General features: G+C 42.6%; 1 protein-coding gene across 1 annotated transcript in view; it reads right to left on the bottom strand.

The window, feature by feature from the left end:
- LOC134445512 (VPS10 domain-containing receptor SorCS3-like) overlaps positions 1–16,479 on the bottom strand; it is a 162,517-nt gene that overhangs the window by 25,813 nt on the left and 120,225 nt on the right. Inside the window, exons 18-19 of the mRNA XM_063194573.1 lie at positions 14,443–14,614; positions 1,628–1,814 (exon numbers count right to left, since the gene is read on the bottom strand). Of these exons, the coding sequence (XP_063050643.1) occupies positions 1,628–1,814; positions 14,443–14,614 (359 nt within the window). The remainder of the gene's footprint in view (positions 1–1,627; positions 1,815–14,442; positions 14,615–16,479) is intronic.

Below are 16,479 nucleotides of genomic sequence, written 5' to 3'. Positions count from 1 at the left end.
TGGAAGTAAATAGTTCATAGAGATCTCGAGAGATTTGTTCATTGGGTAAGTTCCATCATGCTTGTAATCAGGAGAATACATCCCTCCACACATATCCAAAGGTGCTCTAGAGGTTGCTCTTGGAAAGGGGCTATGTGGTGATGGGTCTGAGATTTCCGAGTGGTGAATCTGCATTGATTGATGAGACTTTTTTAAAAGTCAGGATAGAACAAGTACCAAATTGGACAAAGTGTTCAATCCAGTGAGGATGAATTTTACGAATAATTGTCAGGTTATGTTTCCTCTATTTTTTTCTTTACATTATTAGTGAGTAAACATGTAAGTGGAGTAGCTGAGGGACTGAATATTCAACAGTGCAGTTGCTAATGACGATGGCATGTTCTTTCCCTTTTTTGTCTAAATAGGGCCACTATCTAACACCATGAAATGCAGTATTCCACTCTGTTTGCACGCGGGGAAAGTATAAGTTACAAGGTAGAAGACAGAATTAATAACCCATTTGATTGGCACACTGAAAACAAAACAAAAAACATTGTGAGGAAAGTAGACGTTAGAATTTGGAAATAGAAGACAGCTTTAAGAACTGATCATGTATTTATCATTGCAGGGCTGTCTAGGTGGCTAACGATACTAAGCCTGTGTGACATGCCTTGTCTCCAGAGAGACTCAGACAGAAATAGAGAAGAACGATCAGAGTGCCCCGAGAGAGGAGCTTCAGACCTGACAGGGTGAATTAAAGAGGGCCGGTTGTGTTTGAGTTTCAGAAAGTGGTGTTTCATTTCAGAAGAAATTAAACTCCCTAAAACATTACTTCCGCATTGAACAGAAATGGCACGTTTCCCTGTCTCCCCTACTTCTTACAGTCCCACTGGGAATGCTAGGAGTTATATTTCATACCACTTATTACCTCCCTCAAGGAGGTAATGTTTTCGGCCGTGTTGGTTTGTCTGTTTGTCAGCAGGATAACTCAAAAACTATTCAACGGCTTTGGACGAAACTTTGTGGTGGTGTTGGTAATGACCCAAGGAACAGGTAAATGAATTCTGGTGGTGGTCCGCATCACGAACCGGAACCAGGACCATTTTTAAGATTCTTCACCATTGCTGGCCTATACATCTAGATGCCCCTAGTGACCCCAAATTGAATTGCAACATTCCAGTTTCTAACTCCACAAAAAGAAGGCAGAAAGACTTCAAATGAAAATAGGGTGTAACATAGTCAAATGTTCTATCAAGCAGCTTCCTTGATAGAGGTCTGCGCTCTCTGAGTGCTTCTAGTTCTAGCTATATTTTATGCCACTTTTTCCATTCTGTTTAGTGTGTCAGACACATACAATGACTCACAACACGTGCTCTTCTATTTGTGTTGTATGAGGCCAAGATGTGCGTATTGAGTTGGTTGTGGTTTTCTCCACTCTATATTTGTTGATGGGTGTGCATAGTATAACAGTAGATATGAAAATCATTCTGTGATCATTCTGATGATCCTACACAAACAAACAATCTGAGACAGACACACAAAGACACACACACAGTAAGATAACAGTATGCATCTGATATGTTTGCTGACATAATAATTACACAATATTGTCAATGACTGTGTAGTATGCCAGGTGGTGAGTACATACATGTAACATGCAGGTAGAGGGAGGTGCTGTCGGCACCCATCTCGTTCTCAGCGAGCGCGGTCACGCGGAATATTCCAGCACTGCGATAGACGTGCTTGATGCCCTCCTCTGCCCATGTGAGGTTTGAGTAGGACACTGACGTACCGTCACCGAAGTCCAGCTGGATTTGGGTTCGCATGGAGTCACCCTGGCAACAGAAGAAAAGAAGATTGTGAGTTTACAAACACAACACACACACACACACACACACACACACACACACACACACACACACACACACACACACACACACACACACACACACACACACACACACACACCAACAGTAACAGCCCGATATTTCATCTTATTAATCAAAATGGGCTTCACAGCAATTATATAGACTACGAAAATTATATGGCACTCTACTGTGCTAACAAAAAACCCACAGAGGGATTCTGCTTCCACACTCCTGACCCCTTTCTTGTTACATTTTGTAAAATTCAAAACCACGGCCAAAGTGCTTCTCTGTGCACGCACTGCCAAATACAGGAGAAGTCATTTTCTCAGGGCCTTCCGCCTAGCATGCCGAGACAGCAAGATAATATGGCAAAGTGCCATTTATGTAGGCCTATATACAAGGCCTTACACACTCCTGACCCTCTTTGCCCACTGAGGTGAGGGATTCTGCTAAACAAGGCCTTCCACACTCCTGACCCCTTTCTTGGGTTATGTATCCAGCTGGAGGCCATTTTGTAAGATCCATAACCACGGCCAATGAGCTGCTCTGTGCCAAAAATATCCTTCAAGTCATTTCTCAATGCCTTCTACTCAATGTGCTGAGACGGCGCGATAATATTTCGATGTAGCACTTACATATAGGCCTATATTTAGTTTTTTTTTCTTTCTTTAAAGGGAGTTGGAAGCCATGTCTTTATACAGTACTGGCTTTCAGACTTCCTCTTTTTTGTGAAAGTTAAGTGAAAGCCCATTGGGAAACTCCAACTCCCATTGTCATTGTGACACAGCACTCCACAGCACACAAGTGAACACTGCACACTGAAAAAAACAAAATTGCATTTATGCCTCACCCAAGCAAGGGGGCAGCCCTCAGTGGCGCCCCTGGGGAGCAGTGCGGCGGGACGGTACCATGCTAAGGGTACCTCAGTCATGGAGGAGGATGGGGAAGAACACTGCTTGATTACTACCCGTACCAACCTGGCGGGTCGGGAGTTGAACCGGCATCCTTTGGGATACAAGTCTGACACCCTAACCGCTTACCCATGACTGCCCTTGTGGTGTTTTGTGTCAACATTGAAACGCACTGTAGTTATGCAGTGCATTTTCATGTGTCATTGATAACCACATTTACATTTGTCCATAGTAAACACAAACAAACACTCTGACGTCACAAAGCTTCTTCTTTCTTCTAATAAACGATGTATCAAATGATTAGATGCCTTCTTTTGATTAAAAAGTTTAAAAGTTTGGAAATTAGAAACATAATATATTTTGAAGAACAAGAAGTATTAGAAGGATGAAATCTATTTACAATCTTCTCTGGTGATTAGCACAATTAGATAAAACACATCAAATACATTTAGGACTACAAAGCACCTGTAAAAAGAGACTTTATCTAAAGTTCCGCGTCTGGTTTTTGAGTGTGATTTCATTTTAATGTCCATTATAGGGCAAAACTTCTCTAAAAAAGTTTAGAAATGAGATAAATAATATACTTTGATGAATAAGAGGTTTGTGAATTGTGCCAAAGACATTCTTTGGTGATTAGTGTAATTAAAGATAACACATCAAAACTTAGCCTCCGAATCTGTGAAAAGACACTTCATGTCAATCACTTTGCAGTGCTGAACCGTGGCTCTAAAGAATACTAATTTTAAGACCTGTCATCACATAATGCATGGAGAATGACAACACAGACAGTGGAACTCTTTTTTTTTGTATTAATCACTGACCTTTTAGAATGGAAAAGAACCAAATGGGAGGCTTAGGACCGGAGAGACAGTCTCATTGCTCACATGAAAGGTGCCATGCAGTTCAACTCCTGTACCTGTGTACCTACTACCAGGGCTCTAAATTAGCACCAGGCCAAAATGGTGGTGAAATTTCAGTTTGGCTTGTAGAGAAGACCAACTTATTAGCCATTTTGGCCTATTAGTGAGTGTGTGTTTGGATAATAAAATTAACATCTACTCGCCATTTTGGCTGGTAATTGAAAAAGTCCATTTAGAGCTCTGCATACATTTATTCAAGGCCCCTGTACCTTTCATTATGTGATCGGTTACCAGCCTGGCACTGTGCCAGTAAACTTTTCCACCTCAATACAGTATATGGATTGTTATTCAAGTCTCATTGTTTTTTGTGCCTGTACTCAGGGCCGGTTCTAGTCAATTTGGTGCCCTAGGCGAGCACCACTCTTTCCTCTTTGTGGAATTAGAAATTGGCATGTATGAATATGCCATACATCTGATCTAGCATAGCTGATCTACTACCTACATATGTACTGAGTGCCCATTCATAATAATTGTCAATGCTTTATTTCCCTATATCTTCTAATTCTTTGGGACTTGGCGTGCCCCCAAGACATTTAGCGCCTGGTCTGCCTATGCCTAGCGCCGGCCCTGCCTGTACTCTATGTTGGGCTCATCCACTTCTCCAACCAGACCCTGCACTCCAACAAGGTGTCCATGTTCATCCATGATAGTTTATGCCATCTGGGTATTGCTATAACAATGGTTTTGATGGTCAATAATGCAAGCATGAATTTGTGAATACATTTTAAGGTCTAGGTTATACTCCAAGCACAAATTCCATCCTGGGAAGTTGTTTTTCTTACAAAATGCTGAGGGTGTAATGAACTTTTTCCCTTCCTCATCAACTTACCCTAGCCTAATTATTACACATATGTGCATACTTAGCATCCTAGTTCTGTCCACTCCCCTCATTCCCCTCAGTTTGGCTTCCTCATATTAGCTTATTACTGACCGTATAGGATAAAGGCTGCTGCAGGCAGTGTTGCCAGATGTGTCTGATCAAATCCCGCCCACAAGGTTCTCAAAAACCACCAAAATGTGCTAAATTCCGCCCCATTTGAAAGAAATTACATTGATTTCTATGGGCATAAAACGGCAGAAAAAACGCCAAATGGACAAATTTTCCCGTTTTTACCCGCAGACGGCCAACCCAAGTAGCCCAACTGGGAGGGTAACCGCCCAATCTGGCAACACTGGCTGCAGTGCTCCTGTCTTCCCTTCCTACAGGAGCTACATTGCAGCTGCTGCTGCCCAGCTGTCCACTACACTACTACACGAGCCAAGCTGCTAAGCAGACATTCAGCTCTGCTCTGCTGATGATGATACATTTGTACAGTGCTGTGTGTGTGTGTGTGTGTGTGTGTGTGTGTGTGTGTGTGTGTGTGTGTGTGTGTGTGTGTGTGTGTGTGTGTGTGTGTGTGTGTGTGTGTGTGTGTGTGTGTGTGTGTGGTGTGGTGTGGTGTGGTGTGGTGTCTGTGTGTGTGTGTGTGTGTGTGTGTGTGTGTGTGTGTGTGTGTGTGTGTGTGTTTGTGTTTGTTTGTATGTGTACCAGCCTATTTATGTACCCATAATAAAAACAAATGCCATCATTGTCACACTTTTCTGCATCATTGCCCTAATTATGTGTGCAATACTCGCCTTACAACAAAATGCAGGCCTACACTACGCACTTCATTAAGCTGCCCTCTGCAAGTAGTAGTCCTACTTTAAGGGTTGTCTTGCTACCATCATTACCCACAAGAAATCTGTGTCATTTATGTACTATCCGTGTTAGGTCTTGCATTTGCGCAAACATATTATGCTGATGGACAAGGTGAATTGGTCTACTCACATTACATTAAGTCTCTTCTCTCTATATCCCTCGTGGTAGCCTGACTGCTAACTCCATAACCCTCTTCCTCTCCCTGACTTTATCTGTCTTCCTGTCTAGCCAAGAACGTACAGGCTGCAGTATTCAATTATTTCTTTATCTCAGACCCAGCGGGATCCATGTCATATTAAAAACAAAACTTCACAACACAGTAAAGTTAAAAAAAAACCAGAACAACATACAAAGAAAAAAGGGGGGAAAACACAGATATATCATTATTCTCAATTCATTGTGCCACATACAGGCATGCTCGCCAGTGATTCCACATGTTAGAGAAGAGTCTCACAGAGCTACGTGCAAGGCTAGCCAGGACAGCAACTGGGCTGTTTTGTGACTCAGATGCTCTGCAAATTAATTTCTACATCAGATTACGCACAGCACAGCTGAGTATGTATACCGTATGCCGTATGCCAAATACAGTATACCGTATATATCAGACCGTTGTGCTGCTAAAAAGCCTGTTTTCCTTGTTCCTACTATCACCTTAGTTCTTGTTATGAGGAGATAAGCCTCGAGAAAAGTTCATCTCTTTTGGTACTTCAACACAGAATATATATAAAAAATAATTGAAGTCGTAAGGGAGTTTCTACACTACTCTGTGGCTAACGTGCGAGCCTAGCACTGCAGCAACATGACAAGCATCTCTAAACTGAACTGAACGTTTCTTGTCCCTCCAGTCCTAAAGGTTTAAGATAAATACTCTGTAAGCTGTGAAAGGAAAATTGAATGTATATTTCTCTGACCGAAATACTGCTTTTTGAATTGTTTGAGACAGATATTGTGTGTTAAGGGATGCATTAGGATTGAGGTTAGTTGGTAAGAAAGCCATTGTATCCCCATAGGACAAAACAAACGTGTACTTCTATAACATTAAGTTGCTTATTATGTTTGCCTTTTCTGAAAATCCCTTGTGCATATTCTGAGAATCACCTTATTATTCATAAATAGTAAGCTATTACTTCAACCACTTGGGAAAAGAAGTTAGGAGTTTGTGGTTCATTTTTCAAGATTATTGTAATCGATATCAGGGGACATTTTCCCCCCTTGGTTTTAGCACATCTATCAGACCACAGAATTCACTCAGCCATCCATAACCACATCAGCGACAGGGACTCCACAGTAATTAGCTATTCTAAATCGCCTCAGTGGAAATCATTAACAGTGAGTTAGCGCCAGCTAGCCAACTGTGCTCTGGCACTAACACTGTTTTTCTGGCCCTATTAGCTAATCACGTCCCAGAAGTTTGTGTGAGTGTGTGTGAGTGTGTGTGTGTGTGTGTGTGTGTGTGTGTGTGTGTGTGTGTGTGTGTGTGTGTGTGTGTGTGTGTGTGTGTGTGTGTGTGTGTGTGTGTGTGTGTGTGTGTGTGTGTGTGTGTGTGTGTGTGTGTGTGAGTGTGCGTGTGCGTGTGTGTGTGAGTGCGTGCATAATGGGGTGATCTAATGGGGTGATCCCCTTCTCCTCATTTGAATGTCTCCACAGAGGGATGCAGGTGTTGAGTGCAGGGACCATTTGAGCTTTCATGATTAAATATGCACACACCCACACACACACACACACACAGAAGAGAGTCCACAGAGGTGACACATGCACAAAGATGAACCTGAATGTCCACATGAGCATTCAGCAGTGTCATATAAACTCATAGGCCTGTTACAGTATATCACGAAAGTGAATACACCCCTCATAGTTTTGCAGATTTTTGAGAATATCTTTTCATAGGAAAGCATTACAGAAATGTAACTTTGACACAATGATTAGTGACCTTTTAACAACATATTTAAACGCTTACATTTCTTGTTCACTCAGAAAAAAACTAAATACAGCCATTAATGTTTGAACATGTACTCACAAAAGTGAGTACACCCCAGATTAAAATCCAGTAGAGAAGGGGCTGTGTTGGCTCGAATCGTCTCGAAATGAAACGAAATGAAAAGGGATGACAAGGGAGGTCATCAGTGTGCGTTTCAACCTTTCTTTGCATTGAACCTTTACATTTTGAGTCTGCATCGGGCTTAAATAGATTGGTGTGAGATTTGAATGCAATCCTATGGAGAATATCAGGATCTGCTTCAGTAGTCACAGTGCATGTTGACATGCATGTTTCTTTTAGGTGTATTTCAGATTACCAATGTTGACAGCATTCATGCATCCCCAAACCATGTCAGTCCCACTACCATGCTTGGCTTTTGATAGGATACACTTTTTTTTAAACTCACTTGTTTACCACCACACATGCTTGACACCATCTAAAGTACAAGCGGATTCCAGAAAAGTTGGGACACTTTGTATTTTGTGAATAAAATCAAAATGCTGGCATTTTTAAAAGATCTAATATGTTTATAAGGTAGAGCATTATGTACAGACAACATATCAGTTGTTAAAGTTGAGCAGAATTATTGTTTTGAGGTAATTATGTGATCATTTAAAATTTGACCCATGCAACAAATCTCAAAAAAGTTGGGACAGGGCCAAAACATGTTGTAATAGTTGGATAATTCTGAAAATAACAAAAGGAAGAATGTTTTAAAAGGAACTATATTGACTGCCAACATGAATGCACAAATAAAATACCATCACAGAAAGGCTGTGGCACTCAGCAGCGAAGATTTTGAGAGACTAATTACTTATCTATTACACAGAAAGATTGAATTATCAAAATTGCAGGCATATAAGGCCTATTTCCGTAATATAGAGTTCTGTGTAATCATTGCATGAGTTATGAGATCATGACATACTTGTGGTCAATAAGCAAACTATGACACTCCAACAATGACAGCTCTCGAAAAAATGACCGTAAACACAACACTTGATTAATGCACATGATGCAGACATTAAACAGTGTTGCATGCAGAAAAGCTCATTCTATGGACCTAGGAGACACGTGAAACTGTCCTCTGAGTACAGGATGGAAAATATTTATTCCTTTTTGAAAATTATGGAGTCATGCACCCTCCAGGTTATATAGAAAATTAATAATTCAGCTTGATTTAGTGGTCAGTCTGAAAGACAGCATATACGATGGTAAGGGGGTGCAGAGGTGACTTGGTTAGGGTCTTCTTACTCCTGTAGAGCATTAAAATGATTGTTGACTGCTACATACAGACTTTAAACGGCAAACATAGCTACCAATGCATTATATTTTGGAGCACCGCCTTTAGGTGTTGTCCCCTAATGGTGGCAAATTTAAATCTCTACTATGTTCCAACAGTGTGGTTCCATCATAAGAGTAAACAGGTCACAAAATTGTTTTCTTGCAGTCCGGATATGCCCATATTAAGCATAACAAAAAGGTAAACAAGTTGAAGAACACACCTATCAGTTGAGCTGCTGAAATCATGTCTCGCACATCAAAATATCAAATTTTTGAATGAAATTATGCCATCAGTCAAAGTATTTAACTGTTCAGTCTCATCCCTTGTGTTGTGTTTAGTCTTATCTAATATAAAATGCATTTTATTGGCCCTGTCCCAACTTTTTTGGGATTTGTTGCAAGGGTGACATTTTAAATGATCACATAATTACCTCAAAAAAATAATTCTGCTTCACTTTAACAACTGATTTGTTGTCTGTACATAATGTTCTACCTTGTTAACATATTGAATGTTTTGAAAATGCCAGCGTTTTGATTTTATTCACAAAATACAAAGTGTCCCAACTTTTTTGGAATCCGCTTTGTATATATTTTTTTATCTTGGTCTCTTCAGATCACACAACATGGTTCCAGTGATCCATATCCTTGGTCTGTTCATCTCTCAAACAAATTTGCTTTAGATGATGTCAAGTGTGGTGGTAAACAAGTGGGTTTTACAAAAAAGGTGCATCCTCTCAATAGCCAAGCATGGTAGTGGGACTGACATGGTTTGGGGATGCATGAATGCTGTCAACATTGGCAATCTGAAATGCACCAAAAAGAAACATGCATGTCAACATGCACTGTGACTACTGAAGCAGATCATGATATTCTCCATAGGATTGCATTCAAATCTCACACCAATCTATTTAAGCCCGATGCAGACTCAAAATGTAAAAGTTCAATCCAAAGAAAGGTTGAAACGCACACTGATGACCTCCCTTGTCATGCCTTTTCATTTTGTTTCATTTTGAGACTATTCGAGCCAACACAGCCCCTTCTCTACCGGATTTTAAGCGAAATTTAAGCGGTTAAATATGTTGTTAAAAGGTCACTAATCATTGTGTCAAAGATAAATTTCTGTAATGCTTTCCTATGAAAAGATAAACTCAAAAATCTGCAAAACTGTGAGGGGTGTATTCACTTTCGTGATATACTGTATATACAAATAGCCACCCTCACTCACACAAGGGCGAAAACTCTTCTTACAAACATGCTTGGAAGGACATGCACACAGGCCCATCTCTGTCTGTCTGTCTGTCTGTCTGTCTGTCTGTCTGTCTGTCTGTCTGTCTGTCTGTCTGTCTGTCTGTCTGTCTGTCTGTCTGTCTGTCTCTCTCTCTCTCTCTCTCTCTCTCTCTCTCTCTCTGTCTTGGAAGGCTATGCACACAGTCCCATCTCTCTCTGTCTGTCTGTCTGTCTGTCTGTCTGTCTGTCTGTCTGTCTGTCTGTCTGTCTGTCTGTCTGTCTGTCTGTCTGTCTGTCTGTCTGTCTGTCTCTCTCTCTCTCTCTCTCTCTCTCCTCTCTCTCTCTCTCTCTCTCTCTCTCTCTCTCTCTCTCTCTCTCTCTCTCTCTCTCTCTCTCTCTCAAGGACCCACCATCACCCAACTCTCTACAACACCCATGAGCGCCTTGTAAAGCCTAAATCCTGGCTAATCTCCTCTTTCTTCTCAGGGGACCAGGCACATCCTTGCCATCACCAGAAAACCACTTCTGCAACCAGCTTGTCCTTCCATTACCACAACCATTCCCCTGCTATGCCAAATGCTCGGTTATCTCTTGCTCACCATGGGACTAGAACCATCCTTGCCATACCCATCACCAAAACAACCACCCCTCCATTTCCTGCAAATCTAGTCCCCCAATATCCCACCCCATTGCACCAACCCCAAACACACACAGACCGCTGATACAGTACACTGAACACTGCAACCACAAATTCATGACCGCACTATCTTAACTCACCATTCCTAAAAAAAAAAGAACAAAAAACCCAAAGTGACTTCCCTACCACCCGTACCGCTACCAGCCAGCCCCCAAACCACTGACACAATCATCCCAAAACCACAAACCGTCACCCACAAGCTGAATCCTGGCTTATCTCCTCTTACTCAAGGGACCCCATCTCTCCCCTCAGCAGACTGCCTGCCGTACTGCACAGCACCGCAGGGATCTCTCCCAGATACACCCAGAGTGCATTAATGAACAGAGGGGACTGTGCAGGGAATAGTAACCAGCAAATATACAGTAGCTGTTTGTTGCTTATTCCACCTCTCCTTTCACTCAACAGAGTCACAGAGATATATAGACCTCTATGCAGGTATCTATGCAGAGCTTTCGCACGCGGTTACGTCCATGTGTTACATTTAAGAGGATAAATAACATGGAGGGGGACAGAGTCACGTTTCTCACTTTTTAACTTTTGTATCAAATACAACGAAACTAAATATATTCTATAGACTCACTCTCTCTCTCTCTCTCTCTCTCTCTCTCTCTCTCTCTCTCTCTCTCTCTCTCTCTCTCTCTCTCTCTCTCTCTCTCTCTCTCTCTTTTTTGTCTCCATTTCTCTACCCTCCCATTGAGCCAACAATCTCAGAGCTCTGTGCGTGTGTGTCTGTGTGTGTGCGCGGGTGTGTCTGTGTGTGCGCGCATGGGTGTGCATGTCCATTTGCAGAGACCTCTAATCTACTGTGTGTATCCTGACAAGCCCAATGAAAAGATAGCTGTCACCCTGCCATGCCACTTAAATGTCACCACTTTGTATGGGCGTGTCAGCGGGTCCCATATATTCAACTGGCACCATGGCTGACAAAAATGCCAGCATGACACACTTTGTGGAAGAGCAGGGATGTATTGTGTGTCTGTTTGCGTGTGTATATGTTTGTGTGTGTGTGTGTGTGTGTGCGCGAGTGTGTGTGTGTGTGTGTGTGTGTGCATGCGTGCGTGTGTGTGCGCGCGCTTAGAGAAAATGAGCTGCAGTCTGTGGTTAGCCACACTGTGCCACAACAGGTCAAAGACAGAAGTTGAGTCTTTTCATCAAATCATAAATGTGTGTGTATCTCTGTGTGTCCTTTTGGGTGTCTGTCTGGGTCTGCATGTACAGTATGTACAGCATGTGTCTCTTTATGCGTGTCTGTGTGCGCAAAAGAATAGAATGGATCAGTGGGAGACGTATGGTAAGCAACTGCATAAGTAAATGCGTCATCCATTTTCATGTACCATTCTTGAAACTTGTGTCATCCGTCAATCCAAAATTTGTTGTGCTCATCTTCTGTCTTAATATAGCTACACATGATTTTTATGGGTTAATGGATTAGTTTACTGTTTCTCAACGGGGGCGGTACAGCCCCCCAAGGGGCGTTGTGGAGCTCTAGGGGGGGCGTTCTGGAAACCATTTCAAGTTTTTTGATGCAATGTTGCCCCAGACGTCACTGGAAATTATACACTGACAGAAATCAATGTCAAACAAGCCAATTCCATTCCATTGTTCACACAGCCTAATATAGAGAACCATTTGGAAAAATGTCTGACAGGGGACGTGTTGGGCAAATGGGAATATGTTTGGTCTGTTTGATTAGCTGTCATTGTGCTTGCACATCCTCCTTAATCCTACCAGAACAGGAAGTATCACCATGGGAACAAAGCAAAAAGGTTCAGCAAAGGGGTGTGGAGATAAAGGAGGCCAGGTCTGTTCACTCATGTCTGAAGGAAGATCTCTGTCTACACGTCTGTCAGGAATCACAAAGACTTTTCATGATTGAAAAGGGTGATGCACAGGGGAACAAGGTGACTTGTCAGACAAGAAAGTAAAAACAAAATCCATGGTCCTCTTTAATTTTCAGAAAAAACTGAGCTCACAAGACAATGGCTCTTATACCAATTACAGAGAAGATTCTCAGTCAACCGTGCTAATCAAAAGGAGATTTACGCAACTGAATTTCTTTGTTCATCTAAAGAGCTTTTTCAGTTCCACCCAAATGGTGTATGGTAGAAGATGGGTTCAGTGACTCACTGTCTTCTCTTCAACTTGTGTATATGAAGAGTTCAGATGCAAAACCCCCTAAGTGCCATTTCAAAAAATAATCTTAAATCATTTTTATTTAATACAAAGCTATCAAAATTGCAATTTTGTTTTATTTTATTTATGTTATATAACTATTTATATGTATTATCAAGTACATGTATGTAAACCAAACCAACAACGGGGTTCTCTAAAAATATAAAAGTGCAGGTCTTCAGAAATGGAGTTAAGGGGTTTTGCATCTGAACTCTTCATATGTAGGCTACATGTAGTTCTTTTATAATGACTAGTACTCTACCTTTTTGGTGTTAAACAAACGAATAAATAGGAAAAGGAGTTTGTCTTGCACTGTTTATTAACATAAGTAAATAAGCAAATAATTCATTATATTACATGGGGGAAAGGGAGTGTGTATTGCACCTACAGTATCATCCATTAAACATGTAAAACCGTCTGCTTCTGTCTGGCCACCAGGCAGCAACCCAGCCACCCTCATCTCCTCTCCTCAGCAACCCAGCCACCCTCATCTCCTCAGCAACCCAGCCACCCTCATCTCCTCTCCTCAGCAACCCAGCCACCCTCATCTCCTCAGCAACCCAGCCACCCTCATCTCCTCAGCAACCCAGCCACCCTCATCTCCTCCGCTTCATGAATATAAATGAAAAATCCACACATTTCACCAGTTCACACACTACAATTCCACCTACAGTTGTTTTCGCTCTCAAAATTGCCATTACCACAGTATGAACATCCTATATCTCAATCTCTTCATCTATCCGACCATCCGTCCATCCAGCCATCTGCCTATTGACCCATCTTTTCTTTTAAATCAACAAACAAACTCCCAGGCTTTTTCCATCTTTTTTCTGTCCTTTCAGAAATTAAGTTTCTCCCATCACACCATGCAATGGGTTCCCCTCTTTCCATCTATTCATCTTGCCATTCTTACATTCCTCCTGTTTTTTTTTTTTTTTTCCAAAATACATGTAGTCAATCATAGTATCCAAATTCAGTCAAGACTGAAAAAAATCTTGATTTAAATAATCCGTAGTAGTGGTCAGCAAATACACTCTGACAGTCAAAGCAAGCAGACAGTCTGAGTTTATATGCAAAATGGCCGACACCAAGTCAACACAATCTGTTCTCGCCATCTGAACACAGACACCAAATGGCCGCATTTTGAAGATGTCTTACATACTTAGCATGTGGCCATATGTCCCTCTCTGCACCAATTAATGGGTACGCAAACATGCCCAGAAGGGCGCCTGGAGGTGCCATGAACAGGGCTGGGGAGAAATAGGGCCCTGGGCACTTTTGGCTGAAAGGGGCCCCTCATGGGGGAGAAATAGGGCCTGGGCACTTTTGGCTGAAAGGGGCCCCTCATCGTTAGCGACGTAGAACTGACTCACCGATGGGCCCCGCACTCTCGTGGGCCTCTATTTTCAAATTATTATTATTTTATTTTTTTACATGTCTGAAAATAGGGGCCCACAAGGGTGCGGGGCCCACCGGGAAATGCCCGGTATGCCAGATGACCAGTCCAGCCCTGGCCATGTGGATTACACAGAGCAATTGGCCTGGAAGGCTCGTGACAGGCATAGAAAAATCCAGAATGGTATAATTCAAAAAATTCAGAATATATGATATCATTTCCAGTGACCCCACAACCTGATCATGCGACAGCTCATGCACCCACGCACAAACTCAAGGGCAGAGGAGATACACACAAAGATATGAGAGGAGATAAGTAATAACCAACTTCACCTGTTCCAGTTGTATCAGGAAGGTGACGTTGGAGTGCAGGGCTGCTGTGAGTTTGCCCTGGCTGGTCCTCAGCTGGAGGCCGCGTGGAGGCCTGTTAGTGCACGTCTGCCGCCGGGCCATGTACATGTCATTCACCCCCTTAGTGCAGTTGTTGGCCGCCACCTTACGGTATCTAAACAAATAAAGAGGATGAGAAAGGGTTAATGCAAGAAAAGTATGAGTACTATTTTCATAAAATAAATTTAAAAAGTGTTAAGTGTCAAATTTGTAGTGCCTCAATGAAAGTGTGTCAGAGCACTAAGCTGCCGGCACGCAAGCATGCACACACACACACACACACACACACACACACACACTAAGCTCAACCACCAAAAGAGACACTAAAAGAGGCCCATGGGTACAGCAGTGTGGGCTGCCAATATTGCATTTCTACTAAAGAGGAGAGACCACAGGTGTTGTATGGGGATACTAATGAATTCAATTTCAAGTAATACTGGGGCGGAAAAAGTGGCAGTGTAAACTCTCACTCACTCACTCACTCACTCACTCACTCACTCACTCACTCACTCACTCACTCACTCACTCACTCACTCACTCACTCACTCACTCACTCACTCACTCTCACTCACTCACTCACTCACTCACTCACTCACTCACTCACTCACTCTCTCTCTCTCTCTCTCTCTCTCTCTCTCTCTCTCTCTCTCTCCCTCTCTCTCTCTCTCTCTCTCTCTCTCTCTCTCCTCTCTCTCTCTCTCTCTCTCTCTCTCTCTCTCTCTCTCTCTCCTCTCTCTCTCTCTCTCTCTCTCTCTCACACACACACACACACACACACACACACACACACACACACACACACACACACACACACACACACACACACACACACACAAACACCTGCCTAAACACTACTTCCAGACATTGATTACATTACAGCCACTCAGAGAGAGCCACAGCTCCTGGCAGAGACCAGAGACCTCTTCGCTTCCACAGATTGTCCACAGCAATCAGCAGCAGTAGCAGAGGTGGCTACGCTTCCCGTCCAACACTCAACACCCACAATCCCCTCTGCCCTTCTTGATGATCAGGGGTAGAGAGGTAAGGTACTCCTCCACCAACAGTCCCCTCTGCCCTTCTTGATGATCAGGGGTAGAGAGGTAAGGTACTCCTCCACCAACAGTCCCCTCTGCCCTTCTTGATGATCAGGGGGAGAGGGGTAAGGTACTCCTCCTCCATCCCTTCATCATTCTCTGCTGGTGGCCCTGCTTCCTCCACTGACAGCAAACTCAGCAAAATTGTCCAATATGGATATTATGTGTTAAAAAAAAAGTGGGAGAAGGGATTAGGATGTGTGTTTGTGTTTGTGTGTGTGTGCGCGTGCGCTCGAGACTTTTTGCCTCAATGCTCTAAAGCGGTGGCTCTCAACCTTTTTTGAACAAACACTCCCTTGACCTCATCATAAGCCTCTCAAAGACCCCTTGACCTCACCATAAATCTGTCAATGATCCCCTTAGTATTAAAAGATATAATAGACTAATACCCCCCAATGGGAACTAAGCCCCGGCCCCACTCAGTTGTATCCTTCTCAACACCCCCTGTTGAGAAACACTACTCTAAAGAAATGTGATGTAGATTAGTTTACCCAGTGCTGTTGAGGTAGTAGATTAGTTTACCCAGTGCTGTCGAGGTAGTTTGTAGTAGATTAGTTTACCCAGTGCTGTCGAGGTAGTAGATTAGTTTACCCAGTGCTGTCGAGGTAGTTTGTAGTAGATTAGTTTACCCAGTGCTGTCGAGGTAGTTTGTAGTAGATTAGTTTACCCAGTGCTGTTGAGGTAGTTTGTAGTAGATTAGTTTACCCAGTGCTGTCGAGGTAGTAGATTAGTTTACCCAGTGCTGTTGAGGTAGTAGATTAGTTTACCCAGTGCTGTTGAGGTAGTAGATTAGTTTACCCAGTGCTGTTGAGGTAGTAGATTAGTTTACCCAGTGCTGTCGAGGTAGTTTGTAGTAGATTAGTTTACCCAGTGCTGCTGAGGTAGT

Source organism: Engraulis encrasicolus, chromosome 1 (genome assembly GCF_034702125.1).
Source record: "Engraulis encrasicolus isolate BLACKSEA-1 chromosome 1, IST_EnEncr_1.0, whole genome shotgun sequence".
NCBI classification, from domain to species: domain Eukaryota; kingdom Metazoa; phylum Chordata; class Actinopteri; order Clupeiformes; family Engraulidae; genus Engraulis; species Engraulis encrasicolus.
The sequence above is the reverse complement of the archived record's forward strand: the minus strand, read 5'-3'. Positions and strand labels throughout refer to the sequence as shown.